We start from the raw sequence: 27,625 nt of genomic DNA, 5'->3' as shown, positions 1-27,625 counted from the left end.
ACAGTGCTGCTGCACTTATAACTAATGACACAGCTGACCCGTTACGGCACCGCCCACCTAGAAAAACTACATTCCCACAATGCAGCGCGCCTGGCAACATTTCTTGTCTACGTGGGGAAAGGCGAAACACATCCGGACGGCGGACGAAAACAAACATTCACGGGTTTGGATGCCATTAGCGTGGCATGACAGGAGGATCTGGAGGCGAATCCGAGGACGTTTCTCAAGATGTGGCTCAAACCCGAAGAGATCCTGCTGAAAAACGCCTTTAAACTGTGGGTCACCGAGAAGGATAATGAGTATTTCGTGCTTCAGAGGAGGAGAGGGTACGGGGAGGGCGGGGGCGGCTTGACAGGTAACGTTATCAACCTCCTTTGCATATTTGACAGCTGTCGTTTTTGAGGTCCCGATTCAGTGGCGATCCTTCCGTTTTTCGTCTCTTGTCTTTCTCTTTTAAGAAACTGGCGAGAGGGCGCTACTGTTTTTAATTTAATAGCATGCTAGAAATTGGCCGCAACAGGTTTAAGCCAAATCGTCAACAGACAGCTGGCCAAGCTTTCGATTCAAAGTGTATTTCTTCTTCTGTTGAGAGAAGCTATTCATGGTGCAAAGTGCATGTTTACACGACTAATTGCATGTCAAACTGACTGCCTTAGTCAGGCGATTGTCCATGTTATTGTAGACAGAGAAGTGTACACATCTTTGCAAAGAGTTCTGAGTTAAAAGCAATGTACATCTTCTTTCTATTAGTCAAAATACGATCAACCTGTTATATTTTTCAGGTCTCCTGGTTGGAACGTTGGACACAGTGTTGGATTCCACATCCAAAGTTGCTCCTTTCCGTATTCTGCACCACACGGCGGACTCGCAAGTGTATTGGTCAATTGCATGTGGTGCGTATACTTATAAATACATGATTAGATTTAGTGTCAATGCAAGTATAGATCCTCCTTTTTCAATGATGAGGTTTTCCTTGGTTTGTGTCAGGTGTTACCAAGGAGGAGATATTCCAACACTGGGATTGGCTGCAGCAGAACATCATGAGGACGCTCTCAGTTTTTGACTCCAGCGAGGACATCACCAGTTTTGTCCAGGGCAAGATTAGAGTATGGAGACCTAAGACTGAATCTGATTTTGGCAATCAGAACTCTTCTATTTTGGAATTGTGTTTTTTTTTCTCTTTAGGGCTTGATTGCAGAAGAAGGGAAGACATCTCATGTGCTGGAAGATGATCCAGAGAAGTTCCGGGAAGCTTATTTGAGGTTCCAAAATTGGTTTGCGTTGCCTCCCGAGGAGAAGCTGGTCACGTATTATGCCTGCACGTACTGGAGGGGGAAAGTACCCTGCCAGGGTTGGCTCTACCTCAGTACCAACTTTCTCTGCTTTTATTCCTACATGCTCGGAGCTGAGGGTTAGAAAATGGCGAACACGCTCTTTTTAGGTCAATAAGAGACAAACACTCCTTTTTTCCCCCCTGCTTTTTATCCATAGTGAAACTGGTGATTTCTTGGGATGAGATTTGGAGGTTAGAGAAGACGTCCAATGTCATCCTGACAGAGAGCATCCACGTGGTGGCTCATGGGGAGGATCACTACTTCTCCATGCTGCTTCGTCTCAGTGAAACGTTTGTCATTATGGAGCAGCTCGCCGATTACTCCATTAAGCGCCTTTTTGATAAAGAAGCCTTTGAAATACAGAGAGCACTCTCAGACCCAATGCAAATTACCAAGAGGTACCATTTTTTTACCTTATTTGGAGTCACATAGCTTCTATTATATATCTAGTATTGATCTTAATAATGTTGATCCCTAGCATAAAAAGCATGCAATTAAATAATATTCCCCAAAAAAATCAGTTTGGCTCAATTTAAGACATTTTACTAGCTTATTCACAATATTTAATTGTGTTATTTTGCAGAGGCCTGGAGGCTCACGCAAAAAGCGAGCAATTCCGGACATTTTTCCGCCTTCCCAAAGAGGAAAATCTGTTAGAAGTACACGAGAGTTTCCTCTGGGTGCCTTTCAGTCATTTTAATACACTTGGCAAGATATGCCTATCCGAGAGCTACTTGTGTTTTGCCAGCCAGGACGGCAGCCAGTGTCACATCATCATTCCAATGCGCGAGGTAACAACTCCAAGCTGGCCACTTGATTTATGACCCAACTGACGCTTCCTTCCCCAACTGCAGTCATTTGACGATATTTCTTCCCGGCCGGCATCTCCCAGGTTGTCAATGTCGACAAATCAGACGGCGGGAGCCGCGCGTTAACCGTCTACGTACGTGGGAAGAGAGCCCTCCGCTTCACCGAGATCCGGGACTACCAGCGTCTGGCAACCACCATCCGAGGCAGATGTGGGATCAGTGCCAGCCCTCAGCACGCCGCCTCCTCTGAGGTATAAAAAAAATCTCCACGTCCTCCATTTTTTTTTTAATGTCCTACTCACTTAGGTTATTCGGGGGGAATGTCAGTCGCTCATCAATCACTTTGAGGACAACCCAGAGGACGTGACGCTGATGGTGGGACAAAAAGACAGCAGCAAGGCAGTCAGCACGGAGGCTCTCATGACGGTTTTTCACCCTCAAGATGTGGAAAACCTTGACCCTAAAATGGTACTAGACAGGGGTTGCCAGATTTTGCCCCTGGGCCACCACTTTAACACATTTTGTCTTTGTCTCTTTCAACAGCTAAAAGAGAAGATGAAAGAACAGTCTTGGAACATCCATTTTTCCGAATACGGCCGCGGAACGAGCATGTTCTTCACCCGAAAGACCCGCGACCTGATTGTTCGCGGTGTACCCGAATCCCTGAGAGGAGAGCTTTGGCTGCTTTTTTCAGGTACTTGACTGACACAATGCCAGTTTCTTCCCCTTCTATCCAGTGTTAACGCCATGTCCATTACAAAGGAGCCATTAATGACATGGCCACTCACCCTGGCTATTACACGGAGCTGGTGGAACAGTCGCTGGGCACAAGCACGTTGGCTACAGACGAAATTGAAAGAGACCTTCACCGTTCTTTGCCCGAGCATCCGGCATTTCAGAGCGATACGGGAATCTCCGCTCTACGAAGAGTCCTCACCGCATATGCGTCCAGGAATCCCAAAATTGGCTACTGCCAGGTGAACTCACAGACACAACCCGATGAATCCTATTCACTTTTTTTTTTAACAACAGTCGGAAAGTGACTCCTTTTTCTCTTTCTTAGGCCATGAACATTCTCACCTCGGTTTTGCTGCTTTATGCCAAAGAGGAGGAAGCATTTTGGCTCCTGGTGGCCGTTTGCGAGAGGATGTTACCGGATTATTTCAACCGCAGAATTATAGGTGAGGTTTCACAAAATGGCCTTATGCAGAAATGCATTGTATTGTTGTATTTGTTCTTAAGATTGCCACACTTTTGCAGATTTTTTTTAATATGAAAATGATGACAATCTATTGCATTTTTTTCTTCTGTAGGGGCTTTGGTGGACCAGGCTGTATTTGAGGATCTAATTCGGGAAAACCTCCCCCAGTTGGTGGAAAACATGACAGACCTGAGCTTCTTCTCGTCCGTTTCTCTGTCCTGGTTTCTCACCCTGTTCATCAGCGTGCTTCCCATCGAGAGCGCCGTCAACGTGGTGGACTGCTTTTTCTACGACGGCATCAAAGCCATCTTGCAGTTGGGCCTGGCCGTGCTGGATTACAACATGGAAGCTCTTATCTCCTGCCACGACGACGCCGAAGCCGTCACCATCCTCAACAAGTGAGAACGGCCCTCAACTTATATCCAAGCACTGTTTAATATCCAAGCACTGTTTAATATCCAAGCACTGTTTAATATCCAAGTACTGTTTAATATCCAAGCACTGTTTAATATCTAAGCACTGTTTAATATCTAAGTACTGTTTAAGTACTATTATTTCTCACCTCCACTCATTTTCCACCCCAGATTTTTTGACAGCGTGACAAATAAAGACAGCCCGCTACCCCCAACGGTTCAGCAAGCCCCCGTGGGGAACAACAACAAATCCGATCACTCCAACGTGGATATCAACGAACTGATCCGAGAAGCCTACGAGGTACGTTTCGTCATCCGTTTATTTAACAGACTCATTTTCAAATTCATTTTTTACCCCACATATAGAAATATGGCAACATTCGCTCCGAGGAAGTGGAAAGCTTCCGGAAAAGAAACAAGCTGCTGGTGATCCAGACGTTGGAAGACACCACCAAGCAGAACGTCGTACGCCTATCACGAATTCTCTGAAAAATCCGAAAATGTCTTTTACTGGGAATTCATGCTAAGTTTCTTTCTAGACCCGCGTGGTGTCCCAAGAAGTGAAATTTACTCCCAGCCAGCTGGATGAGCTTTACAATTTGTTTAAAGTGAGTGAGCCCTCTAACCATCATCTAAAAGCAATTGTGAAAATGTGGTTGTCATTTCAGAGGCAACATTTTCTCAGCTGTTACTGGACCATGAAGAGTCCCGCACTCCTCCACCACGATCCCAGTTTGGCCTACTTGGAGCAATACCAGCTGGGTTTCCAGCAATTCAGTCTGCTCTTTTCCTTACTGGAGCCTTGGGCTTTTTGCGCCAACAAAAGCACGCTTTCCAAATGGCTTTTCCGCTTAATCGACGAGAATCAAGACGGATTAGTCAACTTTAAAGAGTTCTGTTGTGCCCTAGGTAAGTTTTCACTTCTTCTTTAATGGTAAAAACTGTCACCCTAACCCTTTGGAACATTGTTTTAATCCTGCAGATAACTTATACTGTGGATCATTCACAAATAAACTCAAGTTCCTCTTCAAGCTGCATTTACCACCAGGTAAAAATAAATCTATTTCAACCGAAGTTCTTCTAGTTTGAAGGTGCTATGAAATGCTGACCTAGCTAACAAATCTGGCTGTTTTTTGCCAAAAATAAGCTTCCCCATCATTTCATAGCATCTTTTAGAAGAGCACTTTGCACCAGGAGCCTCGTCATTATGGCCTCGTGGTGATTTTCTTGGCTTATACTCACTCTCCTGTCTTTTCTTCAGCTTTCCTCTCAGCATTGCTCACAGTCACTTTCTTTCAGCTTTCACAGAAAGTCCTTTGCAGGAGCATGAACAAAATCTCTCCGACTTTTTCCCACCGACCGAAGGCTCTCCTCACTTTAATAGACTTCCCGGTCAGCTTCTTTGCTCCTTATCTTTTCCCAACAACAACTTCTCCCTTGAGCTTCACTAACATTTACCCTCATCCACTTTCAGACCTGGATCTCCCTGAAGATGGCGTGATCCAGAAAAGTCCAGAAAGAGGTAAACTGTCAATTGTCGTTTGTCGTTTAGATTTAAAATCCCTTTAAACGTGGACAGGTCGAGGTAAAGTGGACCTGCAGGCCTACCTGAAACAATGGCAGAGTGAAATACTTCGGAAAGAAGAAACCATCAAGGACCTTCCTAGAATCAATCAGGTCATTGGGTTAAACCAATTGAATAACATTTTATTTCAATGACATACCTTTCCTCTAAATCTCCATTTTTGTTGTTTTTTTTTTTAATCCCAGGCTCAGTTCATCCACTTCTCCAAGACCTTATACAACATTTTCCACGGCGACCCCGAAGAGGAAACTCTGTACCGGGCCGTAGCCCATGTGACCAGCCTCCTCTTGAGAATGGAGGAGGTGGGCCGGAAGCTTCAAGAGCCAAGCAGTCCAACGGCAACTGCGACCAAATCCGAAACGCCATCCCCACCCGACCCCGAGCGTCCCCCCGCCGCCGACTGGTCCTTTTCTTTCGAGCAGGTCCTGGCGTCTCTGCTCAACGAGCCGGCCGTGGTGGGCTTTTTTGAAAGACAAGTCAACATTCAGCTGAAACTGACGCAAGCCCACATGGCTCAACTCAAGCTGACGGGAAACGGCAAGTGATGGGATGTGCTTATTATATCTTCTCGTATCTATAGACAGTATTCTACTCTGCAGTTGCATATCACTCCCTATGCATATTTTGGATTAGTCTGTGTCCCATTTCAACTTAGCATCCACCCAGAAATGCCACGCTACAGTACTGTTTATTATACAGTGTTTTGAATACGGTACTGTTAAGGGCCGAGCATTGGGACGATTATTATTATTATTGTTCCGTGACCGGACATTTGGTCGCCGGTCTTTTGGTCGCCGGTTAAATGGTGACAGAGAGTTTCCTGTTGAAGCCAGCTCTCAAAATTATATTCATGAGAGAGTTTAATAAATATACTGTTTTCAACAGTACTTAGATATTAAACAGTACTTAGATATTAAATAGTACTTGGATATTAAACAGTACTTGGATATTAAACAGTACTTGGATATTAAACAGTACTTAAATATTAAACAGTACTTAGATATTAAACTCTCTCTCTCATGAATATAGTTTTGAGAGCTGGCTTCAACAGTAAAATGTCACCATTTGATCGGAGACCAAAAGTCCGAGCACCAAACATGATGGTTCACTGCCAACATTACTTTTCAACATTCAATTCAGACAAATACGGTTCAATCAAAGTCGTCTGAACCCGTTCCGACCAGATCGCATTAGCCATTGAAGGATATTTGACTTTATTATTATTTTTTTAATATCTCAGGGTGCCGTTTGTGTGCGTTAAAATGTGTTCCCTCCTGAGACCAATGGTTTACTACGACTGAATTGTAATTGTTTGTAGCGTGTGTAGCACGTTTGTAACTTTCTGACGCTAGCCTTTGACAACATAAAGTGTTTTTTTTTTTTCGGATTTGTGCTGCTTCCGTCCAAGTGACTTGTTGCACGTGGTGGTGGTGGTAGATTGTAGAAGATGCACCAAGATGCACGCCTGCCTACGCCATGGAGCCGTTTGGCTTAAAAAAAGATGGCTTCTCATCTCTTGGGGCCATATACACGCTTAAAATTTTTGATTTATTGTTACATAAGACTGTTCTAGAAGGCATTTTTCCATCCTAAAGCATTTAAAATGTATATTATGCAGTGCACTTGTAAGTAAAAACCAGCATCACCTTTGAAAATGTAAAGAATCAAAAAGTTAAAGCCATACCACTATGATGGCTTTCCTAATGGATGAAATATATTGAAATGTTTGAAAAGATGGCTATTAAATGTATTTTATTATACACTTGTTCATTCATAGAACAATTATTTTTTTAAGTGTTGTTTTTGTCCAAAATACAAGAAGTGAAAGGCAAAATTGCTCAATTCAAGAGGATTTTTTTTGGGATATTTTGCTCATTTCAAACGCGCTGCTCTTAATTTTTTTTTTTTAATTTAATAAGGGAATCCTTAATATTTCACATGGCTGATTTGTTGAAATGTGGATGTATAAATTGTAAAATCTGGATTGAATGCTTTAATGTTTGATTCCCAAAGTAAAGTTGATGTGTAATTGTTTCAAAATAAAATGTGCTCATTCTTTCAAAGGATTTGTCAGACCATGATTAAAATCTATGTAAAAAATATAAGATTATATGCTTTAAATCCGAATGCAAATACTTATAACCTCACAAAAGAGGCTATCGCTTCTATCTGATGACCTTAAAGATTGTTGCATTCGAAACGACAACATTTTTTGCTGGTTTTCCACATTAAAGATAGAAGGACAGATCTTCTAATCACATCTAAATCTTGGGATCACTTTACACAAGCAACACAACACAGACGTTTGTTTACACCACAACGTACGTATTGCGACAGTCGGAGGAAAAAGTTCACATTAAAGGGCTTTTATTGAGGTCGCCGCCGGTCAATAAGATCAGTGTGCCCGCCCTTGGCTTTAGCTTTCATATATCTTAGCACTTCTTTGTTGCCAATGCTATCTGGATGATCAATTCTCGGAATGGTTAAAAGAACGTTTTCTTCCCCAAAATGAAAAGCCAATGACATTTTGTAAATGCGAACCAAAGCGCTTAATAACACTGCAATCAAGCTGACCGAACTTTGTTATGGTCCTCCAAGTAAAGTCCTTCAATATTGATATATATATATATTTGCATATTACATATTGAATATGTGAAAATGATCTGGAATAAGAATAAACAGGAATTGCATCCAAATAGGAGTAAGCCCATTATTTTTTAATGTCTCCATTCAAGAAGGTGGCTTTCCTCGTCCTTATCTGAAACAGCTAGTCCTTGAAATCTTGACCCTTGACCCCATCAAGGTCCCATTTTACAAAAAAACTTCAAATAAACGGCATCTTTTTTGGAATGTGGAAGGACGCCGGCTTGCTGGAAGAAATCAGAGCCTGAGAGGAGTCTATTTTGTGTCACTTTCATGAAAAAAAAAAACGTCTTTACACATTGAGGTCATCCATCCTCATCTTATTGTTACTGATCTTGCTGGACTGGCTACTCGTCCGCAGACTTCCCACCAGCGACCTCTCCTCTCCGTCGTTTTTACCTTTCCGCTCGGCGGCCGTGTTGTCTCGATTCTGCTCGTACATGACCTTCCCACTCGGACCACCCGGGAAGTAGTTGTAGTCGGGGGCGTACGGGAGCACGGCTTTCGGGGGCTCTCGGGAACGCCGTTGGCGGAGACCCTGGCGGCATTTGGTGAAGGCCAAGTGGTACATTTCCACCAGGTTGAGGAGCAGAGAAACGCAAGCCACCGCCAACATGAAGACGATGAAGACGGTTTTCTCGGTGGGTCTGGAGATGTAGCAGTTGACCACGTTGGGGCAAGGCCAGCGGTCGCAGGTGTACATGGGTTCCAGTCGGAAACCGTATAGGAAGTACTGGGCCACCAGGAAGGCCACCTCGAAGAGGGTCTTGCAGACGATGCTGAAGACGTAAGTCCGAAGCAGGGTTCCCCTGAGGAAGGCGTGGCCTCCGTGGTCCCGGACGGGTTCGCGGCCCAGGAGTTGTCGGCGCTGATCCTGGGCGCGCGGGGGTCCCGCTTTCTCCTTCTCTTTCAGCTTCTCCTCCATGCGCACCAAGTGGAGGACGTGGCCCAGGTAGATGAGGGTGGGCGTGGAGACAAAGATGATCTGCATGACCCAGAAGCGAATGTGCGAGACGGGGAAGGTCCTGTCGTAGCAGACGTTCTGGCAACCGGGTTGCTTGGTGTCGCAGGTGAAGCCCGACTGCTCGTCGCCCCACACCTTCTCCACCGCCGAACCCAGGACCAGGATTCGGAAGATGAAGAGGACCGTCAGCCATACTTTGCCCACCACGGTGGAGTGCTCCTGAGCGCTCTCCAGCAGCTTGCCCAAAAGGTTCCAGTCTCCCATGTGGACTCGGCGATGGACGGACAAACGGACAACCTGGCCACAAACAAACCACTTTATTACATTACATTACATTATGTTATCTTATGTTATCTTATGTTATCTTATGTTATCTTATTTTATCTTATGTTATCTTATATTATCTTATGCTATGTTATGCTATGTTATGTTATGCCTTTTGTCTTTTTATGCATGTTTTTGTATGGTATTGATATTTCTATTAAAGCAACATTTAAGAGCTTTACACAATCATTTCTGTTTGATTCTCTTTGCTCGATTGATGGGTTTGTCTCCTCCTTGAACCCGGCGACCCTTGTGAGAATAAGCATTTCAGAAAATTGATGAATTAAATCTTTTGAGGTACAGCATTGTCTTTGAATTGGGAACAATTGTGCCCTGAGAGCTTTTTTAACAACTTGCTCTTCTTTACAAGTAGATAAAATACTGGGCACGGTTGTTCTTCCACTTCTACGTGGCTTTAAGCGAGAATTGCGCTCAGGGTGTTTCCTGTTATTTGAAAATAAATGGCTTGTACTTTAAGAACAATCACATTTACAAATTGCAAAAGGCTTACTTTAATAATGCTCAGCAAATCTCTTCTTATGCAGAAATTATCACAACAACTTGTACTAGAAAACGTTGTTCATTTAACTACATTATATAACGAGTACTAGTATATGATACATTTTGACTTTTTAGTAGTACATTCCATTGGCAGTAATCTAGCATAAAACAATTTTAAAAAACATTAAAATTATGAATATATTACATCTCCAATTATAAAAAAAACATTAGACTAAGTATTTAGTTAAAAAAAACAGGAACAGTTTAATGTTTAGTAAAGTTTTGTCATACATTAGAGCAAAAAAAAAAGGAATTAGAGAGTATAATTCAAGACCACCTACGTGTTTTTTGGAGAAAAGCTCAGTGCCGGAGTTTTCCGTAAAAGAATGTGATTGATCAAGAATGAAGGAAGCGTCGTCTTTTTAAGAGAGGAGGACAACTGGGAGTGCTTGCCGGCGGACAACTTTTGCTTGTGGACAGATCTTGTGACACAAGACCCACATTTAGGTTTCTAGTTTAGATTTCAGTGCGTGGAAGTGGTGACACTGCAGCAAACCTAAAAAAAAACACTTGTGCATGTCCTTTGGCACGGCACCTGTTTGGGATACGTAGACCAACGTATATGTTACAAAAACATTCATTGCATTGAGGCGCATCATTTTTTACTGGCGACATTAGTATCATGATTAGCATCTCAATTAGAATATACTACAAATAGATTGGAAAGGCATATTTTTCATACATATTTATTCGCTTGTTCAATCATTTTATGAAGCGCTTAAGGGTCGCAGGGGGTGCCGGAGCCAACAACCAATTATAACTTGATAATATTGATTTTCCACAGCCTTGTGGGTCCACTTTTTGTGGATGTGGAAGTCTTTTCAATTTACATCAAGACAATGTGTGAAAAACTGTTAACGAGTAGCAGGATTTAGTCGCTGCTGTGTATTTTTTGGAGCTAAAATGTATACACAAATACGTCTTTGTGTTTCTCACGTGAAGACACGGTGGAGAAAATTATCAAGGCTTCACTTGAATGCGTGTTGACACTTAAACGGTCGCTAAAGCTTCCCCAGGGGATGCGGTTTGGCCGTCCAGCCCGTTTGTCATGCCTAAATATCAATTATGAGGTCATTCTCCAGCACCCCCCGCGACCCTTGTGAGGATAAAGCGGTTCAGAAAATGAGATATAATATAAGATCTAAGTAAATAGTTAAATAGTTTTATTAGAAGAAATGAAATGGTAATGCATTACAACAGTAGACAGATCTTAAAGTAATATGTATAATAATATATGTCCTTTACAGTACAACAATACTGCGTAGAATAATACAAAAATATGGTATGTTAAGGGAAAATGATTCCATCAAATTAGAACAATATTCAAATTGAATTAGCCACTTTTAAAGCAAGTTCCTAGCACTGATTCAGTTCTCTTGCGAAGGTCACAGAGGTCAAAGTTTTGAGTTATCAATAGCTAGAAGGGTCAAAGCCCAGGTGACCACGGTTGACCCTAACGACAGCTGAACCCGCACAGGCATTTTTCTTTATTTGGAAACGACCAACACCCGGCTTTTAGATGTGCCGCCTTGTCTAATGCTAAAAAGCTTTGTAAAATGCTCAAACACATCAAAACTCCTTTACAGTTTTTCCACATGGATCGGATGGAAATATGGACACTTTATTGCACTTTGACGGCATATAAATCAGTTTTATTTTCCCACAATGACTTTCTGGTGCAGCCAAGAGCCGAGGGCGGAGTCGAGGGCGGAGCCTCCGGCGTTCCGCAGATGCTCGCCGCAGGCCTTCGCCACCAAGTAGAAGATTTCGGCCAAATTGAGCAGGATGCAGACGCCCGACACGACCAGCATGAAGACGGTGAAGACGGTCTTCTCGGTGGGCCGGGAAACGAAACAGTCCACCGTGTTGGGACACGGGTACGAGTCGCACTTGACCAAGCGGATCATCTTATAGCCGGGGTAGATGGCGTAGAAAAGGTACATGAAGGTGACCTCGAAGGTTAGCCTGAATAGCAGACTGATGACATAAGTCCACCAGAGGGCGCCTGAGATTTTGACTTTTTGGCTTTTCAGTTGCTCCAGTTCTCGAAGGTTGCCGGCACCCTTCCCCGATCGCTTGTAGAGCCTCTTGTCCACGTGGCGGCGGTGGGCCACGTGCATGGCGACCAGTAGAGCCGGAGTGGACACCAGGATGAGCTGCAGGGCCCACAGGCGGATGTGCGAGATGGGGAAGAAGTAATCGTAGCAGACGCTGTTGCAGCCCGGCTGCTGGGTGTTGCAGGTGAAACCGGATTTCTCGTCCCCCCAAACGCTCTCGGCGGCCACCGCCAGAACCGTGATGCGGAAAATGAACAGCACGGAGAGCCATATGCGACCGATCCCCGTGGAGTGTCTGTTGACGCCGCTGATCACCGCGTAGAAAGAGGCCCAGCTCATTTTTGGCTCCGGGTCTGAAAGACACAAAGGGGATTTTTGGATGTTTTGCTCTAGTTTTAGACAAGAACGGACATTTTAAAGAGAATACTTAGAATACTAATAGCCTATTTCACATCAACACTCCTCATATTCTCATCGACCGCCAATGGCTGTCCAATCGCTTTTCAACCTGGCTGACAAAAGCTGTTTGTCGCAATCCACCGTTTACTTTTTGTCAGTTCATTATTAATGACACAACCTGCCCTCCCGTGAGTGCTACTGGTGTTTACAATTAGTCAAATGTTTCTGACCGTAAACGTTTTTAACTTCTCGCCAATCCCGACAGATGTCACAGCATCACATGACAATGTCAACCTGGCAACTTCATCCTTTTCAACCCTCATCATTAACATAAGAATGCGCTTCACCGCCAAGTCACGGCTACATTTCACTAGTCAGAAACACGCCAGTCATATTTGCCAAGATGAAATGAAATCTGCAATAAGGTTTAATAGGTTACCGGGCTCAGCAGGAGGCGTAAGAGGCATAAGAGGCAGTGATGACCCCACTGGCTTTAGACGGAACTCTCAAAATCCACAACCAGGAGACGAAGGGGGGCCCTACTCTGCCCTGGTTTGGATTTGGCAGACCCCTTTTTGTGTGGGTCATGTGACACACTCTCCCCTCATCACAGTTTACCATACAAAGAGGCCATTCGCGTGCAACAGTGCCGATTTTTGGGAGCTCTAACCAGTCGGAGTCAAAGCATTAAAAAAAAACAATCACACCAATACAGAAAAATTCAAATAAAAAAATCCTTACCTTTAGATGGCGCTCATAACATCAGGAAATATTAATACAAGTGCTCTTTTTGAACTCATCTGTGCCAGTGAGCAATAGCACTTTGCATTGCTAATGGTATCACACAAGCATATACACACACACATATACAGACACACACACACAAATGGCACCGCTCGGCCTTGGACTGAGAGGTCATATGCTTCTACACACGCCATTTTGCATACAATAGGTCCATTTAGATGCGCCAAACAAACAGCGACGCAATTCAATACAAATGTTTTAATTTGGGCCCAGTGGAGGAATTTGTGTGGGGGGGACTGCTGTCTGTCGGCTTGGCTTTACTTACTGGGCTTTGTTCGCCACAGGAAGTGTAAAATGCTTTAAAACAACAAATGAGGCAGGATGACAACAGACTGGAATACAGTATAAATTGTTTATTAGGCAGAATTTAAAGACCTGGAAAGTGATTATGTCTTATAAATTAGTCATCGTAAAGAGTGGTGCTGTCTGAGTTTGTAAATAAATTAAAATAATAGACGTCCAATTCATGTTAGTGTATTATATTGCAATACTTTGGAGATATATGTAGATAAGTATATTATTGATACATACTTTGTATAAAATAGAGAAATGTCCAATCACAATTAGGAAAAAAAAATACAACACAGATATTATGGATTATATTTGATATAAATATGTTCATAAAATGTTGAAATTTTTTCCTAAATATATTTCAACATTGTTTTGAACTAAGTGACTTGCTCCATCTATTGAATTGAATGCTTTTATTGTCATTATACAATTATAATTAAATCACCAGTGCAACAGAATGCAGGTTGAATTTAAGGTGCTTGTGAGGCCATATTCAATGATTCATCAATTGGGCTTTTCGGTTCATATTGTAGCGGCTCCTTTAAGATTCTCCAAAGTGTCGTTAAACACGGGCCTGCTTGGAAGCGTTCCGTTTCGCGTAGCCGGCTGCACGGACAATACTTTGCCATTCAGGTACGCACGACGCACCAATACAAAGAGTCCAGTTTCCCTGTGCGTGTTCATCTCCATGTCACAGGAGCTGCAAAAGAGTTGGATTCTCAATTGGGATTTCTGGAGGCCAAATACGACTCCTCACATCAGGACTTATTTCAGAATGGAACGTGTCCAAAATGAAACCCACCACTGAACCGATAGCGACATCACAACAGAAAAAAAGTGGACCAGCGGGCCATAATTTGAGTCATTAAACGCCAACGATGTTTTGCAGCATCGTTTAAGAGAAGTGCAATTTAACAAGGTTCCTTTTTTTGCTACTTTTCTGGGCTTGGTAAGCGATCCGCGGCCGTTGCAGGCTCCCACGGGCAACATGGTTGCTCGATTTGCGCGTTAATGTAACTAATGTAAATGAAATGAGCGATCGCCCTGCAGTCAGTTAACCGAAAGCCAACTCATTGACTTTCCCCATCATCCTGATCATCATCTTTTTATTAAAATAGATATTTTTGAGAATTAGTGATCCCACAAAAATGGGGCACCCTCCTCTGGAGTTTAGCGATTGCTACTCGGACAGTCCCGACTTCAGGGAGACGCTCAAGTGTTACGAACTGGAACTGGACCGAACCAGCAAATTTCTTAAAGAGTTGATAAAAGATGGCAACAATGTGATCAACGCAATCAATGGTAAGTGCTTTTCATTGCAAGTGATTTAGAAGGATGAAATTCCCTCCCGATGAGGCTGGGATATGGCTTTGAATATGTCTTTTTGGGGGGTGGGAGGTGTCTTTGACGGTGATAGACGTCCAATTTATTCGAAGTGGGAGGGTTGGCAGCATATGGATTTGACGTCTACTAGGGGTAAACTCGGGATGTTTGGCAGCAATACAATGAAATTATCTATCAAATTATTGTTTTGGTGATCATTGTTTACATCCTTATAACATCTCATCTATCAATTATCATTTTAGTTTAAAAACTATCCATCAAAAATGAAAAATCCTGGATGCCCATCTTTCTAATAATCATAATTCCAGGTTATTTGCAAATGTCTAGCAGAACTTTAAAAATATTTCAAAAAATCTAAGAATAGTGGCTGTTTTAATACAACAACAAAAATTATGACATGATTTACTGTACATAACTGGAAAAAATAATGTATTATTAATCAACTCTGAGAAAAAAATGATTTTGGACACTTAAATGCCACTTTTAATGAAGTACATCCCCAATTTTTGGGGCTTCTGTTTCACAACTACATTTGAGTCAATGTAACACCAACAAGGAAGACTTTGTGTCGTTTATCTCTCTCTCGATGACCATTTTGTCGCCCTTGCAAACAAACTAAGTCATTGTTAGTTTGTTCTCTCCTGGGCATAAGCTGAAAGACTTTTTGTTGCTTTCCCCAATGCTACTTTCTCCTTTTTCTTGGCTACAAGTACCCTAAAAAACTGCTGGGCCATCTCCCAAGCTGTACATCAAATATTTTCTATGAATATAAATCATGTGCTGTGTTTTCTAGGCTATTCTGTGGCTGTTCAGAAGCTCTCTCAGACTCTCAGCGTCTTCCAGTTTGACTTCATCGGAGACTCCTTGACGGATGACGAGGTCAACATTGGTAGGTGGAAAATGCCATAACGTGATGTTAAAAAAAAAATCCAGTCAGCATTTTCTGAATTGTCGCTTCTCATTCCCAGCTCAGTCCTTCCAGGAGTTTGCAGGACTTTTGCAGGAAGCGGAGCACGACAGAATGATGCTGGTGGGTTATCAACTTCCTCCACGTGCAACCCGTATCCGATCTTCTACATATCGGGGGAAAAGTGCTTTTTAATTGGCTTCAGTGCACGTTGCTTGCTTTTTTTCCCCTCTAACTTACAGCTAGTTGTTGGTGGCTTGTCATAATACGGCATTTTAATAATAGCTTACACGTAGCGACGGATCCCGTTTGACTGGCTCTTCCGGCGATGGAACAAAAGCAATTTTTAAGCATAAGTCACTTTTACGGTCAAAATAACACATGTTTACAACACACTTTTGGGAATTGTTTTGGTAAAAGTTCACAGGACTGAAAATGGTGTCTTTTTTTTTGGCCTGAAACCTGCAGGTTCACCAAGATTTGACAAAACATGAATATTTTTGGATTGGATAACTTAATTCATCCTGTATACAGGAAATTTTGTTGACACAGTAGCAAGAGGGTGAGAATACAGACACAGAAAAATACATTTTAGACATAAATAGATGCGTAAAAAGTAAGTTAATAAATAAATACATGAATAAATATATAAATAAATAAGCGTGTTGCTGAAATATATATACATACATACAATATATACATATGAAATGCTCCAATTTGAGCCAAAATGTCTGAGAAATGTAGGCAATTGCATCTAATGTGTTTTTTTTAGAACCAAGTTTGTTTGACATCCAATCACGTCTCTCATTCACTCAGGTTCAGAACGCATCCGATTTGCTCATCAAGCCTCTGGAGAAGTTCCGAAAAGAGCAGATCGGCTTAACCAAGGTAAGTCAAACAAACACTTTGTCAGCATTACGTAGCAATCCTTCCTCACGCATATTGCATCAAACAGGATGCCACTTGCCACTTCCCCATGACTTTTTATGCACATTTGCATGGCAACACAAAGCACAATGTACTCCAATATTCCCCATTTTAGCCTTTTAAAACATCCTTTTTAATTTGCATTCAACTGTAATGGAAATATACCAATTAAATAAAATCCACTTATTCAATTGAGTGCAAAAAAATATTGCCATTATCCATCATTTTTTTTCTTTTCTTAAAGATATAGTCAATATTTTGGGGTAGAAATATGCCAATCCATATGTATCTTTTAACAAAACTTATTTTGTTTCAGGAAAAACGGAAGAAATTTGAAAAGGAAGGCGAAAAATATTACTCTCAGCTGGACAAGCACCTTAATCTTTCGGCTAAGAAGAAGGAGACTCAACTTCAAGAGGTCAGTTTTAGCGGACTTTAACTTGGAACTGGTCCTTATTAAAGTCATCTTTTGCCATGCAGGCCGATGAAGTGTTATGCAAAGAGCGGGTCAACTTTTACGAGTCCTCCGTGGAATACGTATATCAGATCCATCAGGTCCAAGATAGGAAAAAGTTTGACGTGGTGGAGCCTGTAAGTGGAAACCAATCAGATCAGCTTACCTTAGCACACTTAATCATTCAAGTCAATTTGTTTTTTTTTGCAGGTGTTGGCGTTCCTTCACAGCGTTTTGACCCTCAACAACCTCACTGTGGAGATGACGCAGGACTTTATGCCCTATAAGCAAGAGTTGCAGCTCAGTCTACAGAATGTAAGTGCATAATGTGTCTCTCAAAGGACCATTTTAGATCTAATATCTATGTATTTTTTATTTTTTTAAATTGGATTAAAAGAAGTGGATCAAAAGACCTAAATAGTCCATTTTTATAGATCTAATGCAATGTTTATTTGGGCTTTTTTCCCCTTAGTATTGGGAAATGTTTTTTTTTAAGTGGAGAACAGAAAATATTTGTATATTTTTAGGGTTTACGCTATTTAAAAAAAAATTAAAACGCGGTGACTTGATGATCTCGCCACAGACGAGGAACCACTACGAGAGCACTCGAGAGGAAATGGAGGACCTGATGAAGCGAATGAAGGACTCGTCTCAGATCTGCAAGAGACCCCGTTGGCTACCCATGGCGGGTTATCTCTATTGTCAAGAAAAATGTAAGGGGTTTCTTTAACGGTTTTCCAGGGCCGGGCCCCTTTTTCACATTTCTCTCCCAACAGGGGCCCTGGGGGTCACCTGGGTCAAGTACTACTGCAAGTATGATGTGGAGGGACGACTGCTGCTCATGGTTCCTTGTGAACAGAAACCCACCACCAAGCAGGTCCTTATAGTTCTATTCAAATAACAACAAATAACTTGACTATTTTTTTTACATTATTCTGGTAAAGCAAAAAAATAATGTCTATTTTGATTGGTTTTATGATTGGGAAAAAGGAAAAACATTTTTAAAAGGGACTTTATTGTATTTTTTCATTAAATATACATAGGAAAAAAAGAGTAAATATTCACTTTTCATTTTCTATATATTTTTTTAATGGACTTTAAGGGCCCCACGCAACTGACCCTCAAGTCCTGCATCCGCCGGAAGACGGAATCCATAGACAAGCGCTTCTGTTTCGACGTGGAAGTGGATGAAAGGTCAGTCAAGAAAAATCGGGCGAGAACTACGCCCTCCGTTTGTAACAGATGGCGTGAAATGCCGCAGGAAAGCGAGGCGGACAAACAAAATGCATTTGAAACACTTGGCGCTACTAGAATGACTTGGAAGGAGCTGAGAGGATTTGTCAGGCTGTTTTTCAATATTTCAACAAATTCCCCGTCACGCACCAGGCGGGGCGGGGGGGACTTTGAAAGCGTCTCCCGTAATGTTGAGCAACAAATTGAGAGCTCACTGCCTCCTTGTTTCCATTTTCGTAGACTGAAGGGGGCAGTGCAGTCTTTGCCCAGAACTTAAACCCCCTCTGGGCTTCTCTTTTTAGCCCGTTGGGTCACATTCACAGCACTACGTGGCTAATATGTATATTTTTTATTTATTTGTGTATATATATGCAAAACACATACACATTGTTAAATTTACACAAAAAGCAAAGTTTTCTCACAAAAACAACAACATAAAACAACAGTTTTTTTTATCTTATTGGCTTAAAAAGCACTTTTCTATTACGTATTTTTGCATGTCTATCTATGTAAAACATATATATACTCTGTATATTAATATTCCCACAAAAAGCAAAGAAATAAACTCTCCCAGACAAAATACATTGAATGCCGAGCACAAAAAAAAAACATTCAATTTTAAACCGTCCAAAAATAATGAACTCTTGAGTAGTAAAAAGTAATGAGAATTATATGAACAGAAAAAATGTAATTGGACCTGTATCCTCATTTATGAGTTTTAACTTTTTCTGGAAAAACATTAGCGATTGACATCATCTTTGCGTCCACTTTTTTTTTTCCATTCGTTTTTTTTGTAATTCCGATCTGAGTAAAGATGCAAGAATGTCATATTCCAGACATCAACATGATTCACGTCCAGCTTTAGAAGGCAAAATGTGCGCAAATGCCGACTGTATTAATGGGCAGCGCAATCCATTTTTTCCAGCCCAACCTTTGCCTCTTTTAATGGCATTTGTTGCTGTTTCCATAGAAACACACCCGTCACGTTCCAGGCGCTCTCGGAAGGAGACCGGAAGTTGTGGTTGGAGGCCATGGATGGAAAAGAGCCCGTAAGTTACTTGACTTTACTCTCATCTTTTTATTTGCAAACAGATCTTTTAGCCATTTTATCAAGTAAAAGAAAGAAATACCGTCTGACTAAAATGAAATATTGCTGATTTCACTCAAACTTATTATAATAATTGCTCATTTTGCATCAGAATACAATGTTTACCATATTTTCTCGCATATTAACCTTCTCCATGTATAAGCCGTACCCTTAAAATGGCTTATTTTGCCAATTTCTCTCATATAAGCCGCTCCCTGATTCACTTTGAAGGGAAAATTTTGAAAATTATTGCATGTGGTATTTCTGAAATATTGTACAAATCAAACCTTGACATAGACAAATTCAAAAAGGAAGTCATGTCCAGTCTAATTTATGCGCATATAAGCCGTACCCTCAATTCAGTCCGTTTTTTTACCAACAAATATGGCATATATGCTATAAAATATACTTTGTAATACATGATGAGATGCTGGTACTTGATCCGACTACTTTTCGAGGAAATTTCTTTCTTCTTATTTTTGTCTTGACAACTTTTGTTGTTAGGGTTGTTCCCTTTTAGCGTTATCCAACTTTTAAATGTCCCTTTTGTTAGTTTTATATCTTTTCTTTTGGCAATACAAAGAATTCTCCCCAAACTATATGATAGATGGAATTTGGGTAAGATTGACATGAAATAAGCGTCAATTGAGTTACAATCCTATTGGAAATGCTGCTGGCTTATTGAAGCTGTCATCGCGCATTTGTTAATGAGATGGCAGCAAATTATACGTGTCGGTAACAAAATATATCTGAATGGAATCGGAGCTGGAAGACATTAGCCGCAAAGAAGAATTGCTTTAGCAATTGTTCTGCTTGTGGCCAATCGTGACTTTTTCAAGCATTTGTTGACAGCTCGCAAACATTTGGGAAGATTCACACTAGCAAAGACGGGAACAGGCGTGTGTGTGTGACACATGGGATTGGAAATGTGTGTCTGGACGACACCTGCTTTCTCTTAAAAAAAGATCCTAAAACGCGGGACGTGTAACACAATGGGAACTTTTTTTTCTTTTGTCATTTTCTCTTAAGTGTGTTTAAGTGAAAACAAGTCCAGTTCCTGCATTTGATGTGAGAAAATTGAAGTCAAGGGGACGCAATGAGAAGTCAACGTTTCTTATTAGGACACCAGTGGCGTGAAAAACAGAAGTTTTGGATGCCATCTTCTTGTGTAACTTCCCCCCCACGTCAGTGAGACGTCAATTTTCTAGTCTTTGGATATGAACTGCAATGGCCATGGAAGTCGAATTGATTAGAATTGATACTTTTGTTGGTGTTTTGTCAAAATCAATGTGATTCTTCCTCTGTTAGAACTACTATATGTCTTGACTTTGTGTGGGTTGCTTGCCATTTTTATCCAATGATCTTTTATACAATTATTTTGAACGCATCACTCACCAAGTGGACTTTTTTTCTGCCTTGACTCAAATGGAATTGAGCCTGGAATGCCCAGCATGCTTTGCAGTGGCCTCTTGTCACCTTGTTCATTCATTTTCCTCAATCAAAAAAATCATAAAAATATACAAAAAATGAATGTAAAATTAAAAATATATCTAGTTATGAATGGCATTCTCTCTATATATGACCTTGTTATTGATGTTCTATATTTAATGGATGTTTTTTTCCCATTTCAGATCTATCACTCGCCCATTCACAAGCAAGCAGAAAGTAAGTAAACAACTATGACACTATGTGGACTTTTTTAGAGGACATTTTCAGAAGAAAATGCCTCAAATTAACAAACCCGTCCATCTTTTTAACAGTGGAACTCAATGGCGTCGGTTTCAAGTTTGTCCGACAGTGCATTAACTATGTGGAAGAAAAGGGTGAGTTGTCTTACGTTATTTTGTCTATCCATTGTGGTATTTAGTCAAATATTTATTTTCCTCAAAAAGCAGCTTTCACCTTGTCGCTCCACAGTTCTAATAGCAAATCATGTGAATAGTAGGAGTTGACATAAGCCCCCAAATCTCCAACTAATAGCTTATGGCAGGCCTACTGTGATTGAGGTTTCTAATAAAGTAGTTTTTACACTGCGTGTCAATTTGGACAAAGCCAAAATACCCCAAGAAAAGCTCTAACAGCAGGCGCCAACATGCAAAGTGGCCGCAGAAAGGCCCGAGCCGCCATTTGGATCCCGTTCAGAGCCCGTTCGGAGCCCATTCCGAGCTGCAAAGCAGATGTGCTAACCACCAGCTCGACGGCTGCGCTTGTTTTATTGTCCTAAGTAACTCATTTTATCTGGGCTGGACGGCAAATGGCCAAGTCACATATGTGTAGGGATTAATCATTTTATAGGAATTTAGTATGTTCTATTGTTGGAGACCAGACAAAGTGGTTAAACGGCACATTCCCAAACGGGGAAGACCATCTGTCCGTCTGCCTCAGCCTTTTTCGATAGAAGCGCCTGGTACTTTCCATTCGCCCAACCGACTCCTTTTCGCCGTCTTATCTTTTGCAGGAGTCGAACAGGAGGGAGTTTACCGAACCGTTGGCAGCAATATCCAAGTGCAGAAGCTTCTAAATACATTTTTTGGTAAGGAAAGCGTCCATACGTATACTTGGTCCGGATTCACGTCAGCCTATTTTAATTTTTGTTTTGGCATCTGCCAAATAGCCCCCAAAATGTTTGCCGCCAACATGGATGGTGCTCGGACGTTTGGTCGCCGGGCTTTTGGTCCCATTTGGTCGCCGATCAAATGGTGACAGAGTTAAAACCAGCTCTCAAAATTATATTCATGAGAGAGAGTTTAATTTCTAAGTACTGTTTAATATCCAAGTACTGTTCAATATCCAAGTACTGTTTAATATCCAAGTACTGTTTAATATCCAAGTACTGTTTAATATCTATCACTATGAATCATTTTGCCAATCAATGGGTAACATAATGTGGGCCTTTGAAACAAAAATCTGGCTCAGACATCTATGGCCACCCACAAAACGCCCTGGAATTTGAAATACGTTCCCGTAATGAACAGAAACAGTCTCACAAGTGATAATCAGAGTTCTTCACACTTGCTACTTTGACAAAACGGCCATCCTGTTATACACGTGTGGCACATCATTAGCTAGTGTAACACCTCACTTGGCGCTTTGGGTGCAGATCCTGCAAACCCCGGAGATGCGGACCTCCACGCTGGGGACTGGGACATTAAAACTATCACCAGTGCCATGAAGTTCTATCTAAGGTCTGTATATACATGATGAATGGCTTTAACAAAACATTTTTTTTTTTTTAACTTGTTCTCTGCTAGTGTTTTCTGACATTTTTTTTGTTGGCAGAAGTCTGGATGAACCGCTGATGACCTACAAGTTGCACCAGGACCTCATGCTAGCTGCAAGTAAGGCGACATTTCGTGTTGGGGTCTCTAGGATACCGATAAAAATTTTTGGGGGAGAATTTGGCACATTTTCAAAGGTTATTATTATGTGTTTCTAGTCAATCAAGGGAGAAAATACATTTTTTTAAACTCCAAATATCCCATTTTTAAATATAATTTTATCCCTTACCATAGACATCAATGTATTTTTTTCCGAAAATGGATCCTCCAGCTAATCCAATTTAAATGAAATGATTTTCCCATTCTTTTATCGCCTATTGCAAAACACATGGCAACACTAAAGTCTCATAGGAATGTAGTAAAAACATTAAGGGAGGGATTCCCAATTTGTGCATGGCGACGTTAAAGCACCTTTACTGTGAATTTCAACTTTTTTGAGCTCATGAATGAAATCCAACTTGAGAAAGTATGGAGTGAATGAATGAAAATGGAAGTCGACCTCAATGCCAATGCCCCAATGGAGCTTTGGCTTGGCTAACGCTTCAGCTGCGGGACATCTGATTACTTTAGAGGCATCAAGGAAATGGGAGTCAAGCCAGTCAACATCGTAAAAAAGTGCATTTTAAAAGCACTGTCCCAGTGGGAAATGCTTGAACAAAAGATGCTTTTCATTTCCTTCAAAAGAATCTTCCTCAGATGAACTCCAGCTTGTTTTATTGCTTGTACTGTTATTTCTTTTGCCTTTTATAGCCACCCCGCAGTTTTTACACAATCCCTTTCAGTAGCAGCTCTTTTGCTAACTTGCAGAACTCGTCTTTTGAGAGTTCGCAAATGTTTTCTACACGTGCTTTTCTCGCCAAAACGCTGACCTCTTTCTTTATCCGGCCAATAGAATCGGACAGTCTGGACTCCCGACTGAGCGCCATTCACGCGCTGGCCTACAAACTGCCGGAGAGGAATCGGGAGATGCTGGAGATGTTGCTCAAGCACCTGGTGGTGTAAGTTAGTATTGCCAGTGTTTCAAATTGTAGCCGTTTTGTAGATTGTCATTTTTGTGGACAGGGTGTGCAGTCACAGTGGAGACAACCTCATGACCCCTTCCAACATGGCCGTCATTTTCGGACCTACGCTGATGAGGGCCAAGGAGGAGACGGTGGCGGCCATGTTGGATATCAAATTCCAAAATATTGTGGTGGAAATTCTCATTGAGGAGCACAAAAAGGTGCGTATTTTTTTCCTACCAAAGCAAGGGTTGTTGCCAAAAGAATTGAATTAGATGGTCGATTTTGTGTGATATTTTTGCATCATTTGGCCAAATTTGAGTGTTTTTAATACTTCTTTTATTTAGAAATCACCCAAAATACTGACTCACCTTTTTATGAGTTTATGTACTCAGAAAATAGCTGTTGATGATTTGGATAATCCATATTTTTTAAAGATATAGTCAATATTTTTGGGTAGAAATGCGCCAATCCAAATGAATCTTTTTATTCTGCCTCAGGAAAAGTGGAAGAAATTTCCTAAAAGTGGAGTGTAGGTAACACTTGCTCACTTTTGTCATATTTTTGTTGTTGTTGGCAGATTTTCAGTCACATGCCAGAGGAGGGCAACACCCCACCCGTCCCTCCACCCCGCGTCACCCCGAGAAAGCGGCAGCCCATCACCATCTCCAAGCGTCCGCCTCGTCTTTATCCGCCCCTGTGTCCCGAGCGCTTCCTCCCTCAGACGTCTGAAAGTAATTATCACCTTCATTATCTCGTCTCAGCGCAGCGTAATAATATTTGAACACACTCTCAAACGGGCGCAAAAACGGCTCTTCCGCCGCCGAGGCTCCGTTTGCCGTTTTCCTTCGGCGCCCTTCATTTTACGTCCATTTAAACTCGTCGTTAAGTCCTCTCTTTCGCTCGGGTGGCTCGCACCTGCACCTTGCAATTGCGGGCTTTGTGAATTGTGCTGAATTTCATCATTGTGCTCCAAAATGTCAATATTTCATAGCAGGAATTTGTTGAGGACTTTTTTTGCCAAATGAGAGCGACAGCCATCGGCGTCCGTTCCTTTCTAACTGAGAGGAATGTCTATCGTCGTCAAACGCTGCCAATCCTCCGCCTTTAAAGGGATTGGACAGCTATTCGTCAGATTAAGCGTAAAGAGAAGCATTTTATAATCGATGTTAAGTTATACAATTAAAAGGCTGTTTTATATGGAAGGCCTATCAGGTTTTTAATATTGTAGTACTTCATAATACCTTTGAATAATTCACTTTCTTTCATAGAAGCTCAAAAACGCAATTTAGCCCTTAAATTATGCACTCAAGGGAAAAAAAGAACATTTTAAGCATTCATTCTTTTGTCGAAGAACAAAAATATGATTGAATCCAGCCCACCACCTAGTCTAATCCCATCACAAACTGATATTCTGCCCGGCGACAGGTGACTTAAGCGGCGAAGGCGATTTCTCGGCAAACCCCGTCCCCGCACAGAGGGCCAAATTCTCCACGTGCGCTCCGCCGCTTCCCCGAGAACCCCCCGGCAAGCGAGTGGTCGGCGCCAGGGCGGACGTCCCCGACGCCTCGGAGTCTTCCCCGCTGGCCAACGGGGAGTCGGCGCCCGCCATCGGCCGAGCGCTATCTTTCCAGGGCAGGAGACCTCTCCCCAAAGGTACATAAGCACATGGAGATGAGTTTCCAAAGCAGATATTGACATTTTTTTTGTTTTTTGCAGGTGATGGCGACAGTTTCCGAAGTGCCAGGATGGCTCCCATTTGCAGACCCCCGGTGAGACCCCCCGAACCGCCCTCCAGGCAGCCGGCTCTCAAGCCCCAAAGCGCCGCCAGCCAGGAAGGATCTGCCGCGTCATAGTAAGACACTTAAAAGACATGCTGTTTGTCTCTATCTGGTATTTTTTTTAACATTTTATATCTTCAACCTACACAAAGGACTAAAGATGGAAATGATCCCTTGGCTCCAATCTTACATATTTCTATACATGTTCATTAAAATGTGGCGTTGTCCCTTATTGAATCAATTGACGTGCCGGCGAGCCACAAATATTTAACCAAGGCGACATTTTGACGGCCCGCTTTACGATGCTAATTCATCACGGATCGTGTTTACGTCCCGTGACAAAAGGGACGGATTGATTTTCACCTCTCTAACCAGCAAAATATTCTTTTTTTTTATGATGTGTTTTGCTCACCAGCCACGTTGCCATTTCATCCCGAGCCTCTTACGAAAGGAACACATTTTCAAAAGTCCTTTTCGACCGGAATCCGCCTTTCAAACGGAACCAACAACTCACATTGTGTCTTTTTTCGTTTGTGTGTGGCGACCATCTGCTTTTGACCGTTTGGGTTGAAAGAAAGCCACCACAGTCACTGGAAAACAATGCGCAAAACGCTCCAATAGCAATAATTCCGGGGTGGGAATGGCCAACTAGGATGACAGTATCACGATACGCCGATAAATGATATATTGGAAGGGGAAAAAAACACTTGTTTGTTGTTTAGAATGGAGCGATTGTGTCTTTGACGTCCATCCGTTTTTTTTCCTGTCATGTTTCTCCATCGTGCCGTAAATTAGATGAACCAAAAAGAATAGAGAGAATAGATATTTGGATTGAATCGATTGGCTGCCATTTGCAATGACTGGCACGCAAACGTGAGCGTTGAAATGTCCAGGCTAAATAAATGATACGGCCGTATGCTCTTTTCTCCTTTTATCCACAGCGTTGCCTCAAAGGCCAAATTTTTCGAGAATGCCTCCAGACAAGTTGGCAGGTAAGTCAAACCCTCAAATTGATGAAAGTATCACCCCTTCATTTCAAATCTACTCCATTTTGGGTCTGGTCGCATTTTTACATCTTTTTTTGGGACCACCAAAGCAAAATTTTACTGAAAAATGTCTTTCTATTTCAGTGTACCGGCTTCCCAGTCAGCAACCAATGAGAAAAAAGAGGTACCGTATTTTGCCATTTACTATACCCCTTGTATATTAAATGATTTTTGCTTTTTTGAGCCTCTTGTTTGTGCGCCATTTAATATACCCCTGCCGTTTGATATATTCGTATATATTTAATGGCAACTTAGCTTTTTTAGTCGAGCAATTTGTTCTTGTGCAAACTTAATTTTGTTCTCTTCTTGCAGAGTCCCGGCTGAAGCGAACATTTGGAAGCCCACCGACGACGCGTCGCCCGGAGATGGGTAAGGGTCCGAAGTGGCTGTTTGTTTTTGTCCGTTAAGCCACCGTTTTGAAGTTTGAACGTTGCGCCGACGTCCCTCCTGGTTTTTTTGCACGTTATCCAAGGTGCCTTGGAAAATAATTGTAGACTTATTTCACTTTTTTGTCTTATTCTTCTGGAAAAAGTAGGTGAAATGTGTTTATTCTACAATTTATTCAATCGTCAAATCAATTTGTATTATTGTTTACCAGCTGAATTCCACTAAATGATACAAATCGGGCTTATTTAAAAGAAAAATATATATACTTTTATGTTTTTAGGGTGTAAGATTAACACTCCAAGTTAGTTTTTATTATTATTTTGTATAGAAAAGGAAAAGTTAGCCAAAAAAACAAAAACAATCGCCTGTTACTGTTCACTCCTTGTTTTCCATTTTTAATAATATTTTGTGTTTCCTTTTTTTTGTGTTGTCTGATGTTAAAATGGAATATTTTATACATTTTATTTTATAGCGTTAAGACGCTGCATGGCAAAATATGCTCAAAACAAAGTGCGTGTTACACTGTTACACTGTTACACATGATTTTGATTGATTTTTTATTTTACCCCAGAAATTTTGGACACGTTTTGAGCAAACAAATAGTCCCGACAGTTAGATGACAGCCAGCAAACAGCTTGGCTCTTAACACATTTGTTCACAAGTTTTATATACATGAAGTAACTCTGGCTAACGAGGCAACCTGACGAGTAAAAAAAAAAAAAAAATGGATGCAAAAAACAACCTGTTTAGTGTTTGGAAAAGAAGAAAAAAAAGGCATTTTCTTTTAAACCTGTG

At 41.6% G+C, this 27,625-nt stretch overlaps 4 protein-coding genes across 8 annotated transcripts; 2 read left to right on the top strand and 2 right to left on the bottom strand.

Annotated features, from left to right (window-relative positions):
* Positions 1–120: 120 nt before the first annotated feature.
* Positions 121–7,408, top strand: tbc1d8b (TBC1 domain family member 8B). 4 transcript variants are annotated; one of them, XM_077740597.1, is made up of 21 exons: positions 121–394; positions 720–893; positions 988–1,106; positions 1,186–1,411; positions 1,492–1,732; positions 1,918–2,125; positions 2,227–2,394; positions 2,450–2,611; positions 2,687–2,837; positions 2,906–3,120; positions 3,207–3,324; positions 3,457–3,742; positions 3,929–4,058; positions 4,124–4,222; positions 4,297–4,365; positions 4,426–4,666; positions 4,740–4,805; positions 5,057–5,149; positions 5,232–5,279; positions 5,337–5,434; positions 5,528–7,408. In XM_077740597.1, exons 1-21 carry the CDS (start codon positions 229–231, stop codon positions 5,885–5,887), a joined length of 3,438 nt encoding a protein of 1,145 aa, XP_077596723.1. In that variant the 5' UTR covers positions 121–228; the 3' UTR covers positions 5,888–7,408. The 4 variants fall into 4 exon arrangements, with proteins under 4 accessions (XP_077596723.1, XP_077596724.1, XP_077596721.1 ...); XM_077740598.1 differs by lacking the exon at positions 5,057–5,149 and having other exon boundaries at positions 121–355; positions 783–893; XM_077740595.1 differs by lacking the exon at positions 121–394 and having other exon boundaries at positions 783–893.
* Positions 7,409–8,277: 869 nt separating this feature from the next.
* LOC144212898 (gap junction alpha-3 protein-like) lies at positions 8,278–9,213 on the bottom strand. Its single transcript, XM_077741090.1, has one exon. The coding sequence runs from the start codon at positions 9,211–9,213 to the stop codon at positions 8,278–8,280; it is 936 nt and encodes a 311-aa protein (XP_077597216.1).
* Positions 9,214–11,015: 1,802 nt separating this feature from the next.
* On the bottom strand, positions 11,016–13,160 carry LOC144212570 (gap junction beta-1 protein-like). Of its 2 annotated transcripts, none has more exons than XM_077740553.1 (2): positions 13,032–13,160; positions 11,016–12,244 (listed from the first exon to the last, which is right to left on the bottom strand). In XM_077740553.1, exon 2 carries the CDS (start codon positions 12,228–12,230, stop codon positions 11,487–11,489), a length of 744 nt encoding a protein of 247 aa, XP_077596679.1. In that variant the 5' UTR covers positions 12,231–12,244; positions 13,032–13,160; the 3' UTR covers positions 11,016–11,486. The 2 variants fall into 2 exon arrangements, with proteins under 2 accessions (XP_077596679.1, XP_077596678.1); XM_077740552.1 differs by lacking the exon at positions 13,032–13,160 and adding an exon at positions 12,730–12,830.
* Positions 13,161–13,984: 824 nt separating this feature from the next.
* Positions 13,985–27,352, top strand: ophn1 (oligophrenin 1). The gene is made up of 24 exons (XM_077740227.1): positions 13,985–14,687; positions 15,523–15,618; positions 15,698–15,759; positions 16,453–16,524; positions 16,880–16,981; positions 17,044–17,154; positions 17,228–17,332; positions 17,601–17,730; positions 17,794–17,894; positions 18,120–18,211; positions 19,221–19,299; positions 20,969–21,002; positions 21,098–21,160; positions 21,796–21,870; positions 22,438–22,522; positions 22,617–22,675; positions 23,508–23,613; positions 23,678–23,837; positions 24,197–24,350; positions 25,045–25,272; positions 25,336–25,471; positions 26,339–26,389; positions 26,528–26,567; positions 26,756–27,352. The coding sequence occupies exons 1-24, from the start codon at positions 14,534–14,536 to the stop codon at positions 26,765–26,767; spliced, it is 2,307 nt and encodes a 768-aa protein (XP_077596353.1). The 5' UTR covers positions 13,985–14,533; the 3' UTR covers positions 26,768–27,352.
* Positions 27,353–27,625: the final 273 nt, after the last annotated feature.

The sequence above is a fragment of the Stigmatopora nigra genome, chromosome 19 (assembly GCF_051989575.1).
Source record: "Stigmatopora nigra isolate UIUO_SnigA chromosome 19, RoL_Snig_1.1, whole genome shotgun sequence".
NCBI classification, from domain to species: Eukaryota; Metazoa; Chordata; class Actinopteri; order Syngnathiformes; family Syngnathidae; genus Stigmatopora; species Stigmatopora nigra.
This window is presented reverse-complemented; position numbering and strand designations above follow the sequence as displayed.

What these genes read in the sequence shown, in the direction of transcription:
- ophn1 (XM_077740227.1), top strand. Translation starts at nt 14,534, where the DNA reads ATGGGGCACCCTCCTCTGGAGTTTAGCGATTGCTACTCGGACAGTCCC. An exon ending in TTGCTCAAGCACCTGGTGGT is followed by an intron (nt 23,614 to 23,677) that starts GTAAGTTAGTAT and finishes TTTTGTGGACAG; the next exon opens with GGTGTGCAGTCACAGTGGAG. An exon ending in GAAGGATCTGCCGCGTCATA is followed by an intron (nt 25,472 to 26,338) that starts GTAAGACACTTA and finishes TTTTATCCACAG; the next exon opens with CGTTGCCTCAAAGGCCAAAT.
- tbc1d8b (XM_077740597.1), top strand. Translation starts at nt 229, where the DNA reads ATGTGGCTCAAACCCGAAGAGATCCTGCTGAAAAACGCCTTTAAACTG. An exon ending in CCAAAATTGGCTACTGCCAG is followed by an intron (nt 3,121 to 3,206) that starts GTGAACTCACAG and finishes TCTCTTTCTTAG; the next exon opens with GCCATGAACATTCTCACCTC. An exon ending in CCAGAAAAGTCCAGAAAGAG is followed by an intron (nt 5,280 to 5,336) that starts GTAAACTGTCAA and finishes AAACGTGGACAG; the next exon opens with GTCGAGGTAAAGTGGACCTG.
- LOC144212898 (XM_077741090.1), bottom strand. Translation starts at nt 9,213, where the DNA reads ATGGGAGACTGGAACCTTTTGGGCAAGCTGCTGGAGAGCGCTCAGGAG.
- LOC144212570 (XM_077740552.1), bottom strand. Translation starts at nt 12,757, where the DNA reads ATGCCTCTTACGCCTCCTGCTGAGCCCG. An exon ending in TACGCCTCCTGCTGAGCCCG is followed by an intron (nt 12,245 to 12,729) that starts GTAACCTATTAA and finishes TGTGTCTTTCAG; the next exon opens with ACCCGGAGCCAAAAATGAGC.